The following is a 25,414-nucleotide window of genomic DNA, read 5'->3' as shown; positions in this document are numbered from 1 at the left end:
TTTAAATTAATACTGCACAAAGTGTATAATACTGCACACTAAAATAGGCCCTGGAAAGAGCATTATCATTCAAGAAAGGAACATGCACAAATTACATAACAAAATAAAGGTAACATTGGAAAAATCCTCTTCCCCCTAAATTATCATCTAATTTGGGTCCGAATTTACGAATTAAAGTCGATATACTGCTGCTGTTTAGCGTATTGCTTTATTTTCAATTTTTATTGAATCAATCGTATTCTAAGACCCCCCTCACATGAACAATTTCAGGCCGGTCTGAAACTCAGGTCGTCTTGAAATTTGATGGTGCGTGCTAATTTTGCTCCCGCTCACATGGATGTTTTCAAACCGGCTTGAAAAAGCCACAGGGTTTTGCACATGCGCATTTACGGCGAAATTTAGATCAAAACAATCATGGCGCCCAATAATTTGATGAAAAGGTTTATTTTAAATCAGTTGTTGAAATTTATTTTGGTTGTTTTAGTCTCGGCTTTGCAACTTCATTTTATTTTGCTTCTTCAACTTATGTTTCAACTTCTACAACATGTACCGTTTCTTTATTCCGAGAGTTTTCATGACGTCTAACAGAAGCCAAATAGATCTTGGCAAAATAAGCACAGGCTGTATCTTGCATTATTCAATGGTGAAATGGCGCCAAATTTATCAAACATGTATCCCAGAACTCTAATTTGCATCCCAGAATGCAATTTATTTTTCTCCGCGAGTTTCATTTCGCCCCGACTTGAAAAACGTTTCTGCTCACATGCGGATTTCAAGTCGACCTGAAATTTCAGACCGACCTAAACAACCGAAACGAACTCAGGTCGACCTGAGTTTCATTTCGCCCTCTCTCATGTGAGCACCTCAAGGGCTCAGACCGCAGACTGAAATGAATTCCAGGTTGATCTGAGTTCAGACCGGCCTGAAATTTCTCATGTGAGGGGGGTCTTAGCCACATTTTTAGTGGGTGTGGCTCAATTTCCCCCGCCACGCCCTAAACCAGGCCCTTGAGTTTTCTAGCCACCCTGCGATTTTGATGCCAGACCGCCCCTGAGTGTGGTTTTGAAATAATTTAAAAATATCAATGATTATAAAAAATCAAAAATTGGTTGCCATATTTAGATTCTGTTATTAATATCCAAGCATTGAATTATGACCTATTTTCGGCTTTTTCTAGAGTTTGGCCTAGATATTTTATAGCAGTTTCTGTAAACAAACAAAGAAAAAGTAACTAAATCACATCTTTGTACAAATGTGTTAAGAAATGTATGCATTGAGTGGCTAAACATTGTTGCTGGATCCGTTTTATAACAGATCAATCATTATTTTCTGGAATTTCAACGAGACAGAAAACACCACAGCAAGCACCGCGACTGTAAATTCTTGGAATTTGCGAATGTCGGCTTATTTTTCTAAAATTAACATCAATTCATAAATTTAAGTGCAATATAAGGCCACTCACCAAATTTCACATCGATACTCGAAAGAGAAGTGAACGAAATCAATCCTTACTTTTACCAAATTTATAAGGGCTCGGTATTGAGCAAGTTCCTTTTTGTCACTATTCAAAATGGCGGAAGAAAACAAATTTGCCTCACAGCGGACCTGTGAGTTAGACATCTAGCGCCTTCGGCGCTTCAATATCATTGCTTAAGCAATCTTGGAAAAAGTGATTACGAAGCTTCCTATACAAAAACGTAAAACAGTCACAAAGTCGCAATGAATGTTTGTCATTTTCACCGTTCCTTGCGCGTATCATCTTGTCCGAAATAATAAAGATGCTACTTTTAGGTTCTAGCAACCATTAATTCAAAGTGTTCGATAAACGTTTTGGCTGTAGAAAAGGTTTTGGCCAAAGTAATTCTCCAAATCGAGTCGACTGGTTCTGAATACAAAACGATAATTTGATAAAATCTACCAGTTACTGCTCTTTATCGTAAAATTCAAAACCACTTTTACTGTTTTGCAGGTGACTTTCTAGGTTCGAAGAATTAATTAAAACCGTAAATGAAAGATGTTTCCTTCTACTGCAATTTTGTCGAGTTTTCTGTTGTTTACTCCATTTGTTAGCTCTGCCCGTAAAGACGACCCTGTAAATAGTTTTAACCCTTATCAAAGTGTCGTTTTTCAAATGCTTCTCTGAATTTTTCAAATAATTTTCGTTTGATTCTAGGCTCTTTGGGGCAATTAATCAAGTTTAGCTGTATCTGTCAGAGTTTCAAGCTTAATGCTATCATAGAAGAACGCTGCCTGTCATTACTGTCTCATGAATGATTAACAATTGTTTCGTTTTTGCCATTCTTTTTCTAATACCTGCCTGTTAAAATCAGTTTCCAGCAGTCAGAGTTCGTTTTTACTAATTTCAGTGGGATTTTTCTTGGTTACTTGTAAAATTGGGTCCAAACGTAAAAATAGTCAATTAAAGGTAAAAGAGCATAAAACATGATAACTATTTAGGACCTTTAAGAATAGATGAAATGGGCAGATCTCTAAGAGACAAGATCGAAAACCATGCAGCAGTAATGGATGAGCGGGTTGTGCAAGAAGTAAGTAATTTCCAAACGCGATCTTTATGCAAGCTAGTAATAAATAAATTATAATGATTAAATTTTTCTATTCATTTATTGAATACATACATAGTTAGAAGAGGCTTAACATAAAGTTTGTTATTTTTTCTCTCCCTAATCAATAGAGCTGCTACAAATCCAACCGGTAAAGAAGAACGATAAAAATTTGATTAATAAGAACAGTAAACACAGCAAGGCGAGCACCCTATAGGGAGAAGCAAGCTTCCTTCTAATGGTAAAGTCATTTTTAATGTGATTGATGCTAATTTGCTAGCTTTGTGACTGGATATATTTTGCTAGGTTTATCTGATCATAAAAGCATATGCAAAATTGGACATAAAAGCAAATGAAATCTTATAAACCTGTGGCAATAAAGGTCAACGGATAGGAAGTATTTAATAGCTGAATCTTCCACAATTATGAATACAACGGTGTATATAAAAAGCAAGATCGTCGGTTGTTGCCCATTGCTTATAAATGGGCGACAATAGCATTCTTGGAGTGGAGTTTGATTAAAATGAATTTTTATTGTCTTATAAACAACGATCAAGGTCCTATCATAGCGTAGAACTAAAACTTTTAGCTTTTCTTTGTTATGAGCCCAGTTGGACTGTATGTTCGGGAAAATGGACATATATATTAAGTGAGAATTATTATAAAACGAATCCTGTTTTGGTAATTCATAAACAAACACAATGCCAAGTCTTCTACGTGAATACAAATTCAAATGCGATACTATGTTAAGCCACAATTATTAAACAGAACTTTCATGAGCAGGTTTTGCACCAATGGGTCTTCGTTGGTCACCAGAGTCATTTCCTCTTTGGGTCACACAAACTTTTACGATTTTGACTGTAGCTTTGGAGTGGACCTCTTCCTCCGCAGAATCAATTTCATCAATAGCGGTTTCGTCTTCTGATGTTGAAGTGTCATCTTCGCAGCAATCCGATTCCTTCGCAACAGTACCTCGATGCTCGTCATGAAGCGGGCTTAGAAATGTCACACGAGTTCTGGATGCTTCCTGGTCGCTTTGTTTCTCGCCTAAACAGTTGTCTCCATCAAGCGAATCCTCCTCCGATGCGTTTGAAGCTCGGGATGACCCAATCATACTGATAAGCACTGAACTCTCTCCCTGTGTATGCATATAATCTCCATCATAAATTTGGTCTCCAGAAAGTTCATTATTTCTTGATTCTAAATCAATTACTAAGACTGGCGTGTCATCGAATTTGTCATATGTTGGCTTCGACAAGGTTGCTTCCTGTTTCTGTAGAGTGAAAAAAATTATCATGTGAACTTCCAATGGTTCAGTTGAAATTAGTTGACAGTTTAGAAGGCTGTCATTTAACTGTGATTGGAGATGGTGATTGGTTGATGTTATTTAACTAGGATGATGATGGTGATGGTGATACCAACAAAGACAACGAAAGCTGGCTCGGAGAATAGTGATAACGGTATAGATTATACTGATTGACAATGATGATGATGATTAATGATTTTAAATGATTAATGATTGATGCTATTAACAGTGATGGTTGATGAAGACTGATTATGATGATGATAATGATGATGACGATTAATGATTTTCAATGATTAATGATTGATGATATAAACAGTGATGGTTGATGAAGACTGATTATGATGATGATAATGATGATGATGATTAATGATTTTCAATGATTAATGATTGATGATATAAACAGTGATGGTTGATGAAGACTGATTATAATGATGATAATGATGATGATGATTAATGATTTTCAATGATTAATGATTGATGCTATTAACAGTGATGGTTGATGAAGACTGATTATGATGATGATAATAATGGGATGATCAATGATGGCAAGTTCGGGCTACTAAAAATCACAAAATGATCAGTAATAATATACTAGGATTATTCAACACCCCCAAGACTGTGGAAACAAAACATCTCATCCCCACACCCCCCTACGGTTATATTCCAGTCAGCAGAATACAAGAAAAAGAAATTACACAGTTACTGATTAAATATTATTGGATTACAACAGTTAATATATATTAGTAAAACTTATAAGGTAAAATAACAGACATTCAAAAACAAACAATACAAACGTTTAAATAACAGGCTAGCTGCAGACTAAGTCAACGACAACAACTCATCTTGGCTGGAACTGTTAAGTAGTGTGATTACATTGATAGCTTTTTAGCTCCCAGTACTAACAATAGCATTATTAAAGGCAATCTGTCACGACGTTGATTGGTTATAAGAACAAAGGGATTTTTATTGTTTCCAGCCCCCCTTCAATTTATCGCATTGTAAAAAATATAGCGGAGCGGGGGGCTATTGTTCCAGCTATTGTTCTCGTTAACCAATCCACAACGAGACAGATTGCCTTTAACGACGTGAAAAATATAAATTAGCTTGTTAATTATATGGATAGTTACATACAAGTGTTAAATATGTTGTGTAGAATACTAGCTACATCACACGAGAAAAAATAACAAAATTTTGTTAAAAGCAATGTTACATATGGTGTCAGCAAATTGTCACATCGTTAAGGCATAAAAAGATGCACATTAGGGCTGTATTCTTTGTTGTATTAGCATGTTAGCTGTATGAAATAAACAAATATTTCTTGCCTTTATTTCTTCGAATTCAAGTTGAGGATCATTCCTAGATGTCAATAAAGCATCTATTTCATTGCCTGCCTCTTTACCATCAGTCGCTTCATAACGAGATTCCTCCTGAAATTCTTTTTCTTCGAAAGTTCCCTCATTGAAACCTATCTCCTCTGGGTAGCTATTATCACTCGTGGTCGCTTCCACAGTTTCCATCTCCTCCGGCGCTTTCAAATCAATGTTTGTACGGTCTCCATCTGTTTTCATGTATGTATGAAAGACCACAGATTTTCCTTCCGTCGTTGCTCCATACTGCACATCATGATCTTTAACCTTAAGGTGGCCTTGGTGGGTTGCCTCTTCGTCGCCAAACCCAGGCGGTGCAGATATGATGACATCATCATCTTTGGTCTGCTTTGTAACCTTACCCTCATTTATCTCTAACGATCGGCGCTCTATCTTAGCATAGTGACAAATCTCTTCGTCATCTTCTGGTTCAGACTCACTGTCACTAGGGTAATCAAGCGACAAAACAGCATCTATCAACATTCTTTGCTGTTTTGCTGGGATCATCCCTTTCGGCCTATATTCTGGCTCGTTTTCTTCATCAGTCTCATCGTCTTCAAACTCCGAGGAATCTTCTTGTTGGTCATTATTGTCATCTTCATCTTCTTCAACAGCCACGTGATCATCAGACTGACCTTGACAACTTTCAACTTTCAGAATATCCTTCGCGTCTTCAGACTGCAACTCTCCCAAACTCTTATCAGCCTCTGTTCCACTCATGTGCTTAAGATACTCCTCTACCGGTAAATCATGCTGTTCAGTTTCTAGTTGTCTTAGGTAGTCTTCGACTGCAATGCCGCTATCTGGATCCTTTTCCACTGAAATATTATGCGACACAAGTACTGCGTCTCCTGGTACTTCTTCTACCTCTACTTCCTTCATATCACTATCGCCTGGAAAGTGATATGCAGTTTTTGCGTCAGTTTCTTGATCCTCAGCACTCGAATCGACTTCAATGGTTTTTTGTATCTCTGCAAAGGCATCCTCGTGGAAATCTTGGTCCGCTTCAACTTTATCATTTTTTGTATCTATTCTTTTCGATATGTATGTATTCGAAGTCTCAAGTATGTCTTGATCTTTATTGTCATCGGTCTGAGCTTCAGACCCTGTTTGACCTTCTGTGCCCTCAGTTGGGTCTTCTGTAGGCTCGGTTTGATGTTCTGTCCCCTCAGTTTGACCTTCTGTAGACTCGGTTGGACTTTCTGTAGACTCAGTTTGATCTTCTGTGGCTTCGGTTTGTTCCTCTTTGGTCTCATTCTCAGATTCAATGACCTCTCTCTCATCACTGTCAGCATCCTGACCCTCCTCTTCTTGGCTATTAACTCTCTGAGATTCGATTTCTTTCAAATTCATAATTTCTTGCCTAATCTTATCTGCTTTCTTAGCACTAGCAACCGTTTGCCCTTTCCCTTCCACTGGCTTTGTAGGTTTTGAATGTTTGTTGATCCTCTCGACCTCCTTTTTAACCTGCATTCGAACTTCATCATCCTCTTCAGCAGTTGTTGCTGCTATTTGTTGCTTGGTGTTTGGCGAAGTGTTATTATCCTGGACCAACTGCTCCTTGTAAACAATAGATGACAAGTCGCTATTTGACTTTCTTTTCTTGTCTGCAGGGTCGTCAATAGCCAAGAACATGTTCCCAACTGTACCAGGAAAATAATTCAGATTTATTAATGCATACCTATCTACAGGTTGAATTTTCCGGGGGCGTCTGTTATCCTGCCTTGAATTTACACACATGCTTTGTCCGATCGTAGCCGGACATATCTGATTCAAGTGAAGCAGCTATAAAGTAGCCTATAAAGCTGGTTTTAGAATGTAGCCTCGAGAAGACAGGACTGAACACTGCTCTGTTACAGATAGTCAATCAATCCAACTCAAATCAAAATCAAAAGAAATTCATCCAGTGCATTTTCGGTAACACATTTTAGAAAGGAAAGTCTGGAAATTTTTATCTAATTTCAAACTTTCTAAAGCTTTGCAGCGCAATATCTGTCTTGAGCACATATGTCAACTGAGTTCAGTAAAATGCAGAAACAATAGAATTCACTTGCCTATCTAGAGCAAGCCCTGCGAAACTGGTAGCTTTACGAAAACCAATTAAATACAATAGTACAAAGATGTAACCAAATGTAAGCAACTGTCAACTAAATGTCTATAATTGGAAGAAAATTGATAAACAGAATATTAGGTATCGAAAATTGGCTTTTAGCCCGTTAAGGCAACTCAAAATACCAACCTTTTTCCTTCCTGAGTGTACTTTTTTGAGAGTGCTAAGTTACTTTGGTTACACTATGTGTTGGGCAAAAGAGCTAGGTGGGTTACAAAATTCGATCACTGTTTTTGTGAGCAGAAACAGTCCATCTCCAGCTATCAATCAGAAAAAGTATTCTAAAAGCTGTTGGCAAATCGATTCTGCTGCTAGCTTCTTGGCTCAAGGAATCGCACCTTTGTTCCAATCAATTCAATCTGCCCTAAACTTCTGTATTGTTTGAAAGTTTATACAAGATTACAATCCGTCTACCAATTATTCATCTTCCTTATTCTTTTTTGAAAAGATATATAGTATATTTTAATATATGAATGATTAATAGGGAAAAATGCCCTTTAAAAGCTTCAAGATCGAATCAAAGGCAATGTTGTTACCTTCATATAACCTACATGAAAATCTTAAAGCATAAGTAGAAAGAAAAGTTCTATCTATATAAAGCGTTTGATACAAACGTCGAGCCTCGGGTTGATCGTAAGTTGCTTGTGGGTCTAGAAACAAGACATTTAGCTCAAGTAATGTAATGGTGAGAAACTAATAACCCTTAAAGATCCAAGTGAAATAGATTTTCGTCTGAACAAGATCACCGGCCGTTAGGTAAAATGAAAATCAGCTTACCTGCCAATACAGAAGACGATCCTGATCCACTGATTTTACGTACCCTTGGTGCGCCACCATGCCGGTTGAATGTGGAAGGCAGTCCAGTTGTCTCCCCTGTAAAAGTAGTTGATCTAGCTCTATGTCCAGTTACACCATTAGCGTTAGGTTTGTGTCTTCTAACTGCAGATGATTGACACCTCCTTCTTACTGGCTCTTCTTTAATGCGTTATTGATTATCAGAGGTTATTTGGAGGAGAGAAAATAAACAAATGTTAGTTAGCAGTTAACAATTAAAGTGAACATAAAGCGATATAGTCATAGCATTTTGTTTTCCTTTTCAGAGAAACTTTTGGGCAAGGATAATAGAAAAGCAACCTTACTTCTGACAAGGATAACATTAAAGTGTGTATATGATTTGGCGAATAAAACTATCCATCTACTCCAATTGCCTATTTGAGGCTAATTGATTTTGACTTCAAATACTGCAAATAAGAAACCAGCCCAAAACAAAAGGACTTGACTTTGATGACTCTCTTAAAGACATGATTTGAAGTTTTCCCCAGCACTGGAAGGCCCAAGCTATCTTTCGTTTTATGAACACTTTGAGAAGAAGAAGAATTATTGGAAGTATTGCTGAAAAATCTTAAAGTTAGGTAACGTTAAAAATGCTGTTTATCTATCTCCAAAAAATAAATTTTCCGTGTAACAAAATGAGTAAGAAGTTAAAACTAGATATTTAGCAGTTATTTCAAATCTTTAATTCTTTGTCGCAAATGTCTTGGGTCTCGTAGTAATTTCTTACCATAACAGTTTTAATAATTCATGTACAATAACGGAAAACAGAAATGTAACATAGTTGCACAGAATATTTCTGATCCAGTGTATTTCCTATATCTTTAATATGCATTGAAGTGCTTATCAGTCTAAAATTTTGCACTGTGCAGATAAGAAAGAGCTAAAAACCTCTGATCAGACGCATTGCCACAGCATGTAGAGCACTGATGAGCTCATGGCACATACTCTTCTATCTTTTAAACAGCTTGAAGGAGATCCAAGTGAAAGGTCAATTTATGGGATGTTAAGAATGCGAAAAATTACGAACTTTAAGAGCAAAGCTGTTCCGATCTTATTTAATTAAGATGTCTGTTTGTTAGAAAGACCAGATTAAAGATGCTTTCCATTGGATGCGAACCTAAGCTGCCTCAATGATTGCAAATGCAGCTCACATTCTAAAGCGATTTGTAGCAGCAAGGAAATTAGGCTAATCTGGAAAAACTACTTTGCCACGACTCTCTAGATTTTCAGCCGTCCTTGTGTTCGTTATCCTGTTGATAGGGCGTAGAATCAGAAACTGAATTAACCTAACAAAGGAAATTTGTAACGGTATACCTTTTTCTGGGCGTGGCGAAGGCTGTATGATAAACCCAAGGGCGGCTTTGTTGAGTACGTCACACCACCTCTCTACATCTGCATTTGACTCGCACGAAAACACAACCCCTTTAGCATCTTGTAGTGCTTCAGGGGGCACGTTCTTTGGTACAAGTTTAAATGTGCTACAAACATAAATGTGTACGTATTATGACAAGTGCTGAAAGATATGAATATAAAATTACAAATAGACAGCGAGACTGGACACCAGCTTGTGAGAGAACGGAAAAGCAGGATATTCACACGATTGTGAATGCTAGCATCGTGTGAATACCCTATGACCTATGTTGCTGGCAGAACAACGAGAACTTAGATGTAGGGGGCCAAAACAACGTAATCATCCAATCATATCGTATTAATACCTCTCTATCGCAAATTCTTTGGAGATATCCAACAGTAAAGGGCAGTACCAAGCTAAGACTGGTTTTCAGATTCACAGTTGTTTTTCTTTCATAATGAGGGTTGGGGAATTTATGATTATAGAGGCATTTAACAAAATTTTTAGCAATCCATTTGCGAAGGTTATGATAAATATATAAAAGGCAGTATAAAGTAAGAGTTTAAAAAGGCTAGATCTATCCACCTTTGCAACTAAGGCGTTATGTGTTTTGTTAACTTTCTTCAGCCATAATTACATACGGAACTGTTCACTGGTATCTGGTTGCATGTTTGGTTATTACAAGTTATTACAGTTTTTCATAAATTTTCTTGATACAATTAATCCGTTTGCGTGTTTGGTATATATTGGGATTGATTGAATTTTCTACTGATTAGGCAGGCTGTAAGCAGCGATCATTGAAGGGAGGGAAGAAAGAGGAGGGTTGAAGTCTTTCAGAAATACGAAGACCAATATTGATTTGCCTTGACTTTGTTAATATTGGAGACATTGTTATTGTTTACAAAACGAAGCTACTTTTCCCCCTCCCATTAATACGACAAGCGTTCACCACTGTCTCATAGGGTGCAACAGCCATAAACACAGCATACCATTAACTTGTAGAACGACTCTTTAAAAAAATGAATGAGCTTACAATTTTTTTTTCTCCTCAACAGGCGCAACGCTGAAATTCCTGACACTGTACGCGTGCTGTGCAGCTATGTCGAAGGATGTTTTGTATAAATACAAAATGCCATGCTTCAGAACGACCCAACACTGTTTCCAAACAACAGTGCTCAACATAGTGCCACCGGCTATAAGCAAGAAAACAAATCATTTTCAAGTTCGTTTTGAAATGTTATCAAAAAAGCTTACGCATTGACTGTATCGTCAGCATGTGGGGAGCCTTTAAAAGAAGGCATCTTGGGGAGAACTGGTTTTCATCCAGGCATAAGCTTCATTAGGCCTGGTTCAAACGTCGCGCTTCTCATGTGCCGAACCTAACTCGAGAATTAAGTACATGAGGGGCGCGACGTTTGAATCAATTTGGTACGGCAAATTTAGTTAGGAGCGGCAGACTAGTTTGGATCGGCAGAGCTTGCCGAGCTGCACGGCTCCAGCACGGCACGGTTTCAAGCGTCGAACTTGTCATGTACCGAACTCAATGCAAAATTATTGCCCGCAACTCGCGCGCGATAGCGCGCGAGTGAAGGGCTTATAGTCTGCCCCGCGTATAAGTAGCATATGGAAGCTTCAGTTCATGTTGTCAGCACTTTGTCAGCAGATTTTGTCATTTTTTGCTGCCATGACAACTGTCAATCAATTTCATTGTCAATCAATCGGCTTTGTCGAGGAGGTCGTTAACCGCCACCTCTTTGTGCGGAAGGGAATTATCTTCGGAGCGTTGGTCTGCCAAGACTCTGTTAAAGGCCTTCGGTTTTTTGGCACGAAAACGGTGCTGCATCACAGCTCTATTCTCCGCAATGGATGGAAGTTTTGATTCGAAGTTTTGGGAATCAAAACCAGTCGAATGCCACACCTTTCTCCCAAAAACTCGAGACCGTAGGAGCAAAAGTTATGATTGTCGTGATTATCGCCTGTACATCGCTGTACGAATCCTTTATCGCAATCGATTTTAGCTGTATCCGTTCTATCACGTGTCCATTTTCAGACGTCATTGTTTACTTCACGAAAACGAAAAATAAATGTCAAACCCTCGAAAAACTTCATGATTTTCAAAAGGGCGTTGGACTTAAATCAAAGGCAAACTGTACACCAAAAATTCTTGATAAAAAGAATAGTTTAGCATCAACTAGAGCAGCTGTTTTTATAAAATTGTGAAAACCCAAGATGGTGTCTTCTTCGAATATCCTGACCTAAATTTTCAAAACAATCATTATCAAGGAACTAATTGTTTGCGGGCAGTACTAGCAAGAGCTATTTCTAGTATTTAATTTATTTTCCTTCACAGAATTCATTTCTTTCTTGGAGGGCGCATGCGTTTCAAACAAATATTTGAGATTGTGCGCCTTAACCAAGATACTTTATGTAACAATCCTAAAACCCATTTGGCGCGACATGATTAAGTTCGACGTTTGAAACGGGAGTCGCGCTTAACATGCTCAAGTGTCGCTCCAAACAGAGTAAGGTTCGGCACATGAGAAGTGCGACGTTTGAACCAGGCCTTAGAGTTTGAAACGCCTATATATTAGTGATATATGTGTAAACTATAAGCAAACTGTGATTTTAAAAAGTGATGATTAATCATATGCAGGTTCGCGGTAGTTTGACTGTCTGTAAAGGTTTTTATAGTTTTCAAAAGAAATAACTCAGAATGAAATATGCTTCCTAAAAATGGAAATAAGAACAAATAAACAGTTCTTAACCTAGCTATATGTAGGCCTAAAGGAAGTGTTACTGAATAAGTTGCGTAAGGGAACTGCCGATAAAACGATGGAGAAAAACAAAGGGGGTGTGACCATGTGGCCGACTTTTTGTCCCCACCCTCTCATTTTTTAGAAGTCTGTGTATAAAAGAACAGTCAATTAGAGCATTTAGCACTTTCTTCAATACCCTCGTATTGAAAGTATAGGAAAAAACCCCAGTGCCTACATTTTTTGTAAAGCCATCCTTCATAATCAACAGGGTTGAGATCTCTACACTGTACTTTCAACTCATCTCCTTCAAACTCGGCTTTTCGTCTTGACTTTGATATCCTTCTGTGTCTTCTTGTTTCTGGAAGAGTCTCTTGTTGTTTCTCTCCAGTAACTTCAATTTCTGTCATTGCTGTGAAAAACGAGAATTAACCCAGATATCAAAAGAGAAACCTGTAGGTATTTGTAATCTGAGTTAGAGGAAGGCTTGAGAAATGATAAATATATACTAACAGTTGCATGCAGTCCAATGTAGAACAGCTATTTGCTAATAATTGTCTTTGGGGCTGTCCAACTTATGTTAAAACTTGTTTAAACAAAGTTAAAACTTGCTTTATCAACATTAAAGTTTAAGGTAAATATCTCTTTTGCAGGGAATATAGAGGCTCTTTATAGAGTCTCTAAGAGCGATGTAAATCTAATCGCGTTGGTGATTTACAAAGGCGAAACAGCCTGAAACGTCAAACCACCCCCCTCCACAAAACTTCAAATGAAGCCCCTCCCCTTCACAAAATATCTTTATTAACCAACCTATGAAAAATGTGGGGGGTATTTAGCACTGCTGACGTAAGCAAGGGCGTGTCTGTGCGTTACGCCAACCCAAGCTTTTCATCAGTGGAGTGGTAAAATCGCTGGTTGGTCGGCCATATTTTGTCAAAATATTTTTCGCATATATATTCATCGGTAAAATCTTATTTTCAAGATCCACCACCACCTGTTGGAAAGGACACGACTTGTGGTCTTTCCTAGTTTATTTGAATCGCTCTAGCTTACCTTTCCCATCAACTACGATTTGCTTCTGTTCCCCATACTTGGTCAACGGGGTGTGTTTCTCTTTGACCGGTTCTTTATCACTATCGAGTATATTTGAAGTGCTTGCAGCTGAAAAAGAAAGATACCCGGTAAAGGCTATAGCTTGCTCGAGAATGAGTCGATAGCACATAGCCAGAAATCAAAAGATTTTCAAAAACAGCTTATCATGTCAGAAACGTCTTTGTACATATTAAGATTCCTGGGTTAGTTGCTGCCAAGTTACAAAAATCGGGGCTAGTTTTTAGCTAAGATAAGAAAGAAATCACAAATCAGATTTAGGCAAAGGTTTATATTATCACCACTATTGAACTCAAGAGTATCTGTTAGAAACAAAGTTTTGTATCGGAGATATGTTTTTCTCGGGAAATTTGAAAGATTCTGCCCAATTTCTGTCTGTGGGAAATATACATACGATGGTTGAAGTAAGCATGTAATTTCCCGGCAGAAGGCATTCAATTCCTACTTTTTAGGCCAATTCTTTGACTCTCTGAGGCTCTGGCAACCCCGGTACCTAACCTACGTCATCAAAGCATGTGTAAACTTGCTTGCATTCCCATTTTGATACAGCATAGACTCGGGGGTGCAATGAGATATTAATTTTCTGGGCATTGAAGAACAGTATTTTCCACAAATTCCAACAAGGCTGAAAAATTTGTTAAACTTTCCGCTAAATTTGTTATGATGGGGGGGGGGGGGTAGCCCTTATCCCCAGCCACTCACCCCTTAATCTTCCTGTACCTGAATTACATCTCTAAGCCTTTAACGTGGTTATCTTGTTTATCTGCAAGTTCCCATAACTTTCTACAAGTATAACTAGGCTTTTGATGACGTATTCATCTATGGGTGATCTCTCTACTTCGTTGCTTAGTTACGAATAAACGATAGAAAGATCTTTTCCTGCTTCTTCATAATGTTTTCAAAACTGAGCAAATACGGAACAAAGAAGAAGTTCCAAGAATTGTCTAGTATCCAATACGAGGAGCTAAATAACAGCCAGACAATAAATAAAACGTGGAACTAAATATTATTCTATTTAGTTTTCAGCACAAAGACAGTTTGGATATAAAGAAATCAAAGAAAATGTCAGCTTATTTGTCTTACAATGAATTTGAATGGCGTTCCTTTTAGAAAACTTTCATGAATAAAACACTGTTAGCTTTTGAAACAAAAGATAACAAAATCAAAGCGCACGAAATATTCTCACCTACGTCTTGTAGAAGTCATGAATTTTTATGTAAATATAATCTCTTTTTAAGCCATCAAAAAGAGAGATTTGGGGATTGTAAGTTTTAATTTGAATTGCAAAGTTTTTTCAATCCGAAAGCGAAAAATAAGAACGAGTGTGGATTTGCTGGGAAACTTGTGACAAGAGGGCCAGTTGAGGGATTATCCAGAAAATAATGACAAACTCAAGAATCGTGTTTTGAATGCTCATTTGAAAAGATGTCTTTGATGTCCGTTTTCAATATGGAATAATTGAATTCGGTAACACGCAGCAGTCTGTAGCTAACCAAAAGACCAAATAATTTCGCTGGTCAGCTGAAACTAAATTCCAAACCACGGTAGTTTTCCACACTACACAATGGTTGCGATCTTAGATCATTTTTAAATCAAGGGTTTGGTTCATGTCTATCTTTAGTATGAATCTATCTTTTGCAAAAAGTATCAATACACCATATGCATTGGCATCACAGACACTGAGTTATGATTAAGATTCAAAAAGCAAATAGTGTTATGGAAATGCAAAGGGGTTGGGATAATTTCTGAAATGTTAATACTTCAATTTGATGCGAACATTTTACAAGTAAACGAGATAAAAGGATCCGTTTGATGGAAAACACCAAATACTAAAAAAGGCATCTTTTTTGTTTATTGGTAAGGGACTTCTTAAATTAAAAGCTGCTAGGGGTCACTGAGCCCCCTTTAAAAAACTCCCAGGGGCCTGGAGACCCCAAACCTCTCATCGGTCTCGCACGTTTATCTGGACTTGACCAGTCATTAATCTAGAACTGACACCAGCGGTATTTCTCTGACAGGCAATCCATGTAGCATTCATGTAGCTGATGCACAAAACACGGTGTCTTCAATAACGGCTTAGATGCATTTCAGCAAAATGTTGGCATTTCACCAATGAATCTTTTCATATCAGCTTTGAATTCGTTGTAATGGGCGTTGGTTATCGTGCACCGTCCACCTAATTGATTGCCATTAAAATGCAATTAAAACGCAAACGAATCTGATTCACACATTCTTGAATAAGTTCTGATATTTGCAAATTCCGTTGGTGTAATTTGTTGCAATAACACAAAAGACTTGTGGATGATATCCAACAAAGGAAAACATACTCAAGGTACCATAATAATGACACCAACGATGTGGTATAGACAGATATGTTGGAACCTCAAACATTAAAAATATAAAGATATGTATATACTGTCGAGACTAGATTTGGATTATATTTTTAAGGTAAAGTTATTGTGCCTGTAACATCGAGGGTAAGAAACGCAAGCCATCTTTGTCTTCTCATGACAGAGGTAGTAGGCATAATTTGCCTGCTTGCACCTGGGGGCGATTGAGGGGGTTGGCAGCACGGCGAGATCTTGAATGGGTAGAACGGGGAACAGTTCGAAGTATGCCTGCTCATATTTTCAAGCCGGTACTATCTAGAAAGAGCAAAAAGCCAGCAAAACAAGCCTCGAAATCCCGATCTTTACAAGGCTGTAAATGAGATGCCTGAAGCATAAAATAGAATTCAAGGGTTGATAGAGGGTGCCCTTCGAGTTATGAAATGATTTAATTGACGATTTGCACGTCTCATAAGGTGATAATAATTATGTCATCTAAAATCAAAACATTAAAAACTCCGATCAAGACTATAAAATCTGAAATTTAAAGAAATTGAATGCAACGAGCTCATTGCCAAAACAGACAAACTTTGTAGGTAAAAATGACTCATTATTACTGCATAGCCCAGCCAAGACTCAGCAAACATTAAAAACAAACAAACCCGAAAACATCTAAATTATGAAACTGACTCAACTTTAGCAGTTCTCATCAGCAATTACTATGCAGAAGAATGCAGCAATATTGCCTCTAAACATCCAGATTCAAGTAAAATGGTCGCATGAAAATTGTCGCAGTATCTTCATGGATCGAAAAAATAAACAGTCGCAGAATCTAGATATTGGATACTCATATACTGAGCGCTTACAGGTTGAAATAAGAATTCATAATCATTTACCGGTTCGTATTATCATCTTACCTTTGCGGATCTTCCATTTCTGCCTCAAATAACCAAGATTCATCGTGAAAATTGCCTAGAAAGTTCCGCCTGGCAATCGATTACAACAAAGTTGTTTTGCTTCTATTCTCACGCGTCTGGTTGCTCGTAGACAATAATCTTTAGTCATTCAAATACAGATAAAACCACATACCTACTCCTATGCTGTTCATATTGTCACGGCGACATACTTCAGATAGTTCTTTCCGGAGGAGCGAGCCTCGAGAACGGTTTTCAGACAGGGGACTGGGGTCGACAAATGCATTTTGGCCAGCCGCAAAATTAGGAATGGGACTTGAGACTAGTTCTAAAATATTTTTTTACATAACTCTCATTGTTATCATGCAGGGTCCTACCTCCAGGGTTGCCTCTGCGTAAAGTCTAAGCTTTTAACCACAGACTAGGGGTTATAAAACCAATTAGCCAGAGGGCTGTTTAAATTTGGTGTGACAAGATCGACACAATTAGCGTGTAAAACATAACCAATTGCCAAGTTAAGAACTGTATCATAAAATAATGGAATGAAGGAAATGTCCTTGTCACATGTTTCGATATTGCATGCAGTCTTACTTTAAATGGAATTGTCATTGCTTGAGACAACCTGTTGACTCCTAACGTGTCCTGGAAGCATTAGTCCGTGTTAATCCAAATACTCATTTTGTTAAAGTCCGAGTCCGTTTTAATCCAAATAATCAAATTTAAGTGGATTTTCCTGAGATATACTTCTTATTAGGATATCAACCGCTCGTTAATATTGATTGATATATTAGAGAACCTGTTAGGAAAGTGTTTTGCTAATTGTTTGTTTTTAAATTTTCTACTGATAAGACTCATAAAAATAAGTTTTAAAATTAATTGATATCTATGAGCTATGAGCTTACGATTGAAGGTTTCTCTACCGTCGAATATGCGACTTTTTGTGAAAAATACAAAAAAGGTGTCCTAAAAATGCAAATGAAAACTGCATGAGACCACGAGAAAGCTGTGGCATTTTTTGCCTTGAAATGGGCCTAAAGGAGCGAAGATATATTGCACCTGAGTATGATCTTTCTGCTGTTTCATTACAAAGTACCACATCAAGGTCAGCATCCTAAAGTGAACAGCTACATATAAGGACCGAGATACCGGTAGGGGCACCCAAAGTTGTTGTTACTCTGATTTATCAGGGCTGGACCCCCCCCCCCCAAGCAAAAAGTTGTATCTCGGTCTTTGGCTACATACACTTTTTCATAAGAACAATTTTATATGAACACGGGCCTCATAATTGGTCAAAATGCTAAGAACAAAGTAAGTACAAGAGGAGCCTGAGCTACTGTAAAATGGAGTTTTGAAAATATTCTGAAATTTCCTTAAAGAATTAATCTCAAACCGTAAAGTTCTTTTCGGTGATTTTTGCTATCTAGAGGTGTTCTCTCGGTGATTTTCCAAATCAATTGTTGGCAAATGAAGGACTGTTATTTAAATGAGACATCCTTCTGTACTCTATTAATTCAATAACAAATTAAGAACAATCCAGCTTCTTTTTTTTGAAAATACTAAGAACAGTCAGCCTGAACTTTAGTTTACTGGTTTCTTATAAAAATAATACGCCTTAATTAACAAATACTTTGTATGATCCAGTATTTTTTTGTAATCCCCTTTAGAAACGTTGCATTAGCAAAAAGCATCAGTTTTCATTGAACTGGATGTTCACGTGACCTTTAACAAACTATGAATATACGTTTGTTCTTGTTTTTATTGTGTATATCTTAGGCTGTTCAGCAACAGAAAAGAATTCAAGTGTGATTTCAATGCAAATGAACTCACCATTATGACATTATGCCCCTTGGTTTCAGAAACAATATTTACAAAGGTGTGTCAAAAATTTGTTTGTCAATACATAAGAAAGTGTTTGCCAAGTCAATTCTGGAGAGTTCTGTATGCATATGCTAGCACTCATTCTGTCATCCTTTAACTCATTAAGAGGCTTATAAAACTAATGTAATAAAAAGCTTTCTACTCGATATTATCTGAAAGATTTCGGTATAACGTTCCCTCACCACTATATGCTTGCATGCAAGACATTTTCTGACAGGGATCAAGTTGACTACATTGGCTAATTAGAAAAATCTGTTACAGAAATTTTCGGTCAAAGAAGAGTTGCAAAGACAAATCAAAACAGCCCAAAAGCATTCATGAAAAACTAAGATCAAAATCTGCTAGTTTGGCACAGGCTCAGTGGGTAGGGTCGTACACCCCATATGCAAGTTTTTGGAGTTCGCGTCCCTGCTATGGCAAAACTATTACTTAGAGAGGTGGTGACGAAGACAATTGCCACCTCTCTGTATATCCAGGCAAATAATCACCAAATCTGGACACATCAAGTGGACGAGCCAGCACCCAGCTCCTTAAGGATAGTTCCTCCTGTTAAAAACTACCTTCGGAAGCTAGGTAGATACAAAAACAAAAGAGCAAAAAAACCTTCGAAACAATTTTCAATTAGTCGCAACAATAAATATCCTTAGATCCAAAATAAAGTAAAGTTACATACAGACCCCTAAAAATTTCCTCTGGGCCCTGAAATCAAACGAAGGCTCAAGTCAAAATGTATCTTGAGTCCGACTTGAACAAGTAAAATGTTGTCTTACCTTCATTCTCGACGTAATCAGCTGATTTTGTTCGCTTACTCGATCGAAAAATGCGCTGGAATTTACTCTGTTTCGTGCCATCGGGTGTTTTTGGCGTCCTTGGCGAGCGAGGAGACTTCTGTGGCGATTTGCTTGTCGGTGAGTGGTCCTCACTGTCATGTCCATTTTGTTTTTCTGATTCTGCTTTTTCTTGACTTCCACTTTTCTTGAATTTTCTAAGAAACAATGGACTGGGTTAGTCATTTCACAAAAAATTAGCCACACCCTGTATTTCAAGAGCCTTTCTCAAGTATACCAAACTTTTCTGGAACTAAGAATGTAACCCCTTGACGTGCGTGTTGTACTTATCAATGGCATACAGGGAAGGGTAGAAAGGAGAATCTTGCTAGTGCTTTACTTCAGGTTAAAGGCACATTTTGAAATTTTAAAGGCACCTGGTGTCTTTGCTTATGCCTAACTTACGCTTCTAAGAAGAGCAATATCACTTGAGCTGAGTGTAGTCTCAACAACTCTATAAATTTACAAACGTCCAAATTCAAAAATGCCTTTATAAGTAGCAAATACAGAAGATATGTAAAACAGTAATGATAAAACGGTTAATAGCAATGATAATAATGAGAATGATGACAACCAGGACGATAGAAGTTATTATCGTTTTGATAATCGTATTTATACTCTAATTTCTCGCATCAATAAAGATTCGCAGAGCAACTCTTACGGAGCTTACCTTAGACTTCTATTCAAAACACTTCCAATTTTTCTTGAAAAATAGTTATCAGATTTGCCTTCTGTTGGGCTGCTTGCCGGACTTGCAGTCGCATTGCCTCCGTCGTCCTCCCCACTTGACTTTCCAGTGGGGGCATCTTGTACTACATCTGGGGGGTTATCCGATTTTGTGTCCGCCATGTCGTTTTTAGAATCCTTCATTCATGCAATTTCTTGAGAAACCTAAAAGTTAGAGGAGAATTCAATTGGACATTGGGAGCACCTTATTTGGGCAAATACCATAATGGCGCACTGATCAGTAGTGGTTCAAAATTTTAATGTTGCTAAAACAACATAGTCTGTACATCTTTTGAAAGATAATTTCATGCTGAATAATTTTTATTTAAAATACGTACCCTTAGAATATGCAAATTTAGTCGGGCTGACTCAACCCGGGCCCACTCAGAATAACGATACTTCATCTGTGGAAAATAGCTTTTATACTTAGAATTAATTTAAAGTGGGAAGATATGAACCCCCAAAATTTGTTGACCTTCTTTAACGGTAAAATATTCATTGCTTGATACGGCAGATGTGAAAATCAATCATTACTACCCACCTCGAAATGTCTGTTATTTACATAATTTACCGGGGGTGTATCTAAAATAGTATCTAAAATCGTTTTGTATCTAAAATAAAAGAGCAGTCCCAAGCACAATTCTTCGCTGGGCCCTTTTGTATACGAAGAATGAGTTAACTATGTTTATCCCTTTTGTAGTTTCTGTCTTATCAAATTCAATTATCTTAATGTCACAATAATTTGGTAACTGATATGTACAAACTATTGTTTTTATAGAACCGAGTCTGTTTTCCCCCTGCAAGGGGATCTGTTTGTGTCCCCTTTCGTTCCCCAAATTTGAAAATCTTTCCACTGGCTGTTCAATAAATACGTATAGGACTCTTTCAGCAAATTTCTCTAATTCAAAGATTCAAAGGCACAAGTAGGAATGCCAGAATCAAACAAACCTTTTCACTGGTCTATCGCGTTCCTTTTCGTTATCAGTTGCCGTCTATTGATCCAACGGGGTGCAAAACAAAGCTGTGTGATCGTCGCAACTTTGTTTATTTCAACGCCATGAGATGCAAGGAATGTTTCCTTACAACCCTGACATAGAAACGGAATCAGGGCGATGACCGGAAACAATATTGCTGGCTTAAGTGATGATAATATTTAATCAACAAATAATAATCTTTATTTTTCTATCAGTTTAATTACTTATTGATGGAGTGGGAGGAGGCAAATAAATATCATTTCGTGATCATGCACACAAAAGTTTTCTGGCTTAACGATCAACGATATGTTGATGTGATTTGGTCCAGGGGGAACAACGACTGTAGTGCGGCGCATTTGATGCATATTGACATTGTTGATGAGAAAAAAGAGACGGAAAATAGGAGGTACAATTGGCGGGCGGGAGGGGGGAAGGATTTGGGCTAGGCTGAGTTAGATTGGGAATAAAGGGACGAGAAAGGCAAAAACGAATCGAAATCGAGACAATGCAATTGATTATGGGGACATATAATTATGGGTGCATATGCTTTTTTATAAAGAACCTAGTCCAGGGCCTAGTCCTTGAAGTTTCTTATTTTTTAACCTCTTTTGATCCAATTGTTGTACAAAAGGTTCCATAATAGCTCCTTGATTTAACTGCACATTTTGTACCTTGAAAATTGCACATAGTTCATTGAAATTCTGTATGAGTGTCGCTACTGTGGCTAATATATATATTTTTAATGAAGCTAGAAAAGAAAGCGAGAAACAGAAAGAAGACTAGAAAGACGTTTGATATAGGAAAAAGTAAAAATTTAAGCAAGAAGGAAATGAAATACCCGAAATTACAGAAAAAGGCACATTATAAAAATGGCAAAGTTTGTTGAGAATTTTGCCTTTGGTCTTAACGATTCTTTAATTTTTTCTGCCATCTCCATGTAGGTTCCTTATACAGTGTATTCTCATAAAGAAGTGTACAACATATTTTAATTCCTTTCGCAACACAAAATGCTTGTCTGATCAAAGTTTTGGGATATACACGGTGTTATAGGTTACGCTGCAGAAATGGTAAGTGCCCCAAAACTGTTCAAAACGTAGAACAAACTAACAAGAGGCTGCGGTTCTGTAAAATGTAAGAATATAAGAACATTTTTACCAAGAAAAAATTTATGGGAAAAGGTTAAGTTAAAAATACCTATACCGTAAATCCTTGAATTGCCCCACATCCCCGCAAGAAAGCCCTTCCCCTCGAATAAGCCCTCACTGCTACCGTAAATTCTCGAATTGGATTCCTCCATTTGATGATTGTTGCCATTTGAGATTGCCTATATGGCGTTTTATTGAAGTACCACAACAAATTCATACTTTTAGTAGTGTCTACAATAATTTTATCCCCCCTCGTATAAACCCCCCTCGAATAGGCCCCCATCCAAAAATATCAAAAATGAATAAGCCCCCAGGGGGCTAATTTGAGGATTTACAGTATTATAGATTCACATTAAATGACCACCTTCGTTTTTCGTGCTTCATTGGTCTGCTTGATTTATGTTTGTTCGACGGTTCGTATGTACTAAGAAGCAAATCCACCTTATACCGTGGACATATCATAGTTTGCATTTCCTTTGAGTTGATGGATTCTGGATAAAGATCTTAATCAAATGTGATAGAAAGCTATCTTTATATGTATTACGAACCTTCAGACCTTTGTCCCGGAGGTAAAACTCCTCTCCATGAAGGTACCTCAAGCAGAGCTATTCGGTCTTAGCAAGCGCTAGCGTACCAGATTTGGGGAAAGGGGACTTGAAGACTGGGGGACTTGAAGACTGGGGGACTGTGGGATTAGGGGAGGGGGCTGCGGAGGTTTATGACTCATGAAAAGCAAAATGAATTGAGGAACACATTTATAAAAACATTACTTCCTATTTTACCTGCCAGACGGTAAAAATTTACCAGTCTGGCGGGTAAAACTAACGATCTAAAACTAAAAGTAATGACAAGACCAGTGACGCTTTTGCGGGCATCTTTTTTCTTAGATGTGGGGCCCCTTTGCTACCATAAACGCGGGACCTAGAGCCATGAGCCCCCTTAAAACCACCAATGAACAAAACCCTTCTTTATACTTGATTTCTACAAGATTGCTTGCCTTATGTACAAAAAAATCTACTAGCCCCCAACCGGATCAACACAACATATGTTCTGGGGTGGCTTATTTCGATGACCACTCCCTTTGTACATTCACTCAATTTATTTGGTCTTCTTGCAAGCTAGCAAAAACATTATAAAACTTCAACCGTTGCAAATGAAGACAATTCCCACAAGGACCACGTTACCTAAGCCAAATACATTTTTGTGTTTATTAGATTTCTATTCAAGGCACTTCAACGAGAATGACTTTAAATTGTTGATGTAGGCCATAGAGTTTCATTTTTAACATTGGCTGTTTGTGGTGTGTCAGGTGAATCAAGGTGAACCTGAGGTGATTTTCCAAATAAAAAATGTGCTGTGGATCAAAAAAGGTTGACTGACAATGATCTACGCATTATATCCCATGACATCCTCGTGCGAAGTGCGATTCACTCTTGCAAACAGCATATGAGATTTCTATGGATTTTCTAAGAACACATCAGGACATCCACCAAAGAGATTTTTATAGAGTGATTTGCCCTTCGTTCTCGAAAATGATTGCTTACCTTTTTTATATGATTTTATACACGGGAGACAAAAAGGACTGGTTTGGGGCAAAAGATGCACCTGCCAGTTTCCAAATCTCGATGTAAAGAAATTTTTCAGTGCAAAGAGCTGCTCCATCTTAGAAGAGGCTTGTTAGAATGTTTTATATAACTACAACTCCAACTAAATTTAAAAGGAATTTTATAGAACTTGGTTCAACAACGCAATTTTTAAGAAATAAAAAAATTCACTTTCACAGAGGGATCAAAACTGACGCGGAAAAACCTGCTTAATCTCATTGCGGAAGTTGGGAAATAAAAATCCAAATCAAGAAAAGAAAACAGGATGCAAAATTTCAGAATGTGTTGGTGTTTTGGCAAGTGTTAAAGTAATGACAAGGTGGCTATAAGAAGAATATCCTTCTGTCTGAATCGATGTTTTGTGCACAGAGTAAGGCCTAAAATTGGTTGAGCTTGCTTCGTTGGGTTGTGCATGGGAGGGGATCTTATTGACAGGAACGGAAACAATATTAACCCAGCCCACAGGCAAAGTGGGCCCGTAAAAAATATAAACGTGAATATCAACATACCGAGTATCTTTGTGGAATTCTTCTTGTTTTGCTAACAAATGAGCTCCGCAGTTTTGCTCCAGCTAAAATTGATCGAATTACATCGTTTACTTTGTACAACGACATGAAACCAAAGCTCTGTTTCCTTTCACACTCGAGAAAAGCTTTGCTGACAAGCAATAAGTAGGGTGTTATACTGTAGGAATGCTATCATCAACTCAGCTTGCAATACTACGTTCTTTCCATGACATAGAGACTGCTGCAAATTTATTGGACGAGTCGACACTCTCCAGTCGTTTGATTGGGCTGTAACTGCAGCGAAGACTTGCTGGGCGATATTTACACAAACGTAGCACCGAGTGGGGAAACAGAGTACACCAGATGTTTGTAGTATTTTCGCCATTCTGAATGGGCAGTGAGGCTGCCGGGGGATGCTGCCAGGGACAGAAACAAGCAGATGCTAGCAATGTAAACAAAGCTAAGCATAGGTACCAGGTCTGAAACCAATATTTAGACCCATTATCATCATCAAAGTACAATTTAATACTTAAAACAACAAGTAACAGTACGAGCACGATTAAGCGACAACTATTAAAATTTATGTAAATTTAGCCAAAACAGGGAAGGAGAGGAATTTAGCCAAAACAGGGGAGGAATTTAGCCAAAATAAGGAAAGAGAAGCAACAACTACAACAAAGAACTTAGTCTGCTACTGCTTTACAGGAGGTGACCTGCATTTGTTTTTGGTGACCTGCCTTTGTCATCAATTTGATATTTTAGTATAGACGGGTATTTAACAAAATAGCTAGGAATATAATCATTTCTTACATGCGAAAAAGTAGGGCATTTCAAGAGTGTGTGGAGCTCGTCTCCGATTTCGTTGGATGAACACATATGACATATCCTTTGATCATAACTTATTTTGCCCCATCTACCTGTTTCTACTGCCAATTTATGGTTTGCTGTTCTGAAACAGATTAGTTATTGTATTAAATTTGAAGGAAGAAGGTCAAGATTTTTCCTTTCCATAATTTTTCTTCATACACGAATACATTCTCCCTTTATTCGACTCCTGCACTTCGCTATTCCATTTAAAGGAATTGGTCCTTTAAATTAGTTTAAATTACTTCCATTAGTTT

The 25,414-nt window shown here is 37.7% G+C and overlaps 1 protein-coding gene across 6 annotated transcripts; it reads right to left on the bottom strand.

Annotated features, from left to right (window-relative positions):
• Positions 1-2,554: 2,554 nt before the first annotated feature.
• Positions 2,555-24,742, bottom strand: LOC135685140 (uncharacterized). Of its 6 annotated transcripts, none has more exons than XM_065200956.2 (10): positions 24,297-24,742; positions 20,009-20,229; positions 19,282-19,496; positions 13,336-13,443; positions 12,521-12,694; positions 10,563-10,722; positions 9,493-9,656; positions 8,122-8,217; positions 5,190-6,877; positions 2,555-3,834 (listed from the first exon to the last, which is right to left on the bottom strand). In XM_065200956.2, exons 2-10 carry the CDS (start codon positions 20,206-20,208, stop codon positions 3,322-3,324), a joined length of 3,318 nt encoding a protein of 1,105 aa, XP_065057028.2. In that variant the 5' UTR covers positions 20,209-20,229; positions 24,297-24,742; the 3' UTR covers positions 2,555-3,321. The 6 variants fall into 6 exon arrangements, with proteins under 6 accessions (XP_065057028.2, XP_065057027.2, XP_065057026.2 ...); XM_065200955.2 differs by having other exon boundaries at positions 8,122-8,316; positions 24,297-24,741; XM_065200954.2 differs by having other exon boundaries at positions 8,122-8,319; positions 24,297-24,690.
• Positions 24,743-25,414: the final 672 nt, after the last annotated feature.

This window comes from Rhopilema esculentum, chromosome 15, assembly GCF_057945365.1.
Source record: "Rhopilema esculentum isolate cy_ngs chromosome 15, ASM5794536v1, whole genome shotgun sequence".
Classification (NCBI taxonomy): Eukaryota; Metazoa; Cnidaria; class Scyphozoa; order Rhizostomeae; family Rhizostomatidae; genus Rhopilema; species Rhopilema esculentum.
Note: the sequence above shows the minus strand (reverse complement) of the source record. Positions and strands in the feature narration are given on the sequence as shown.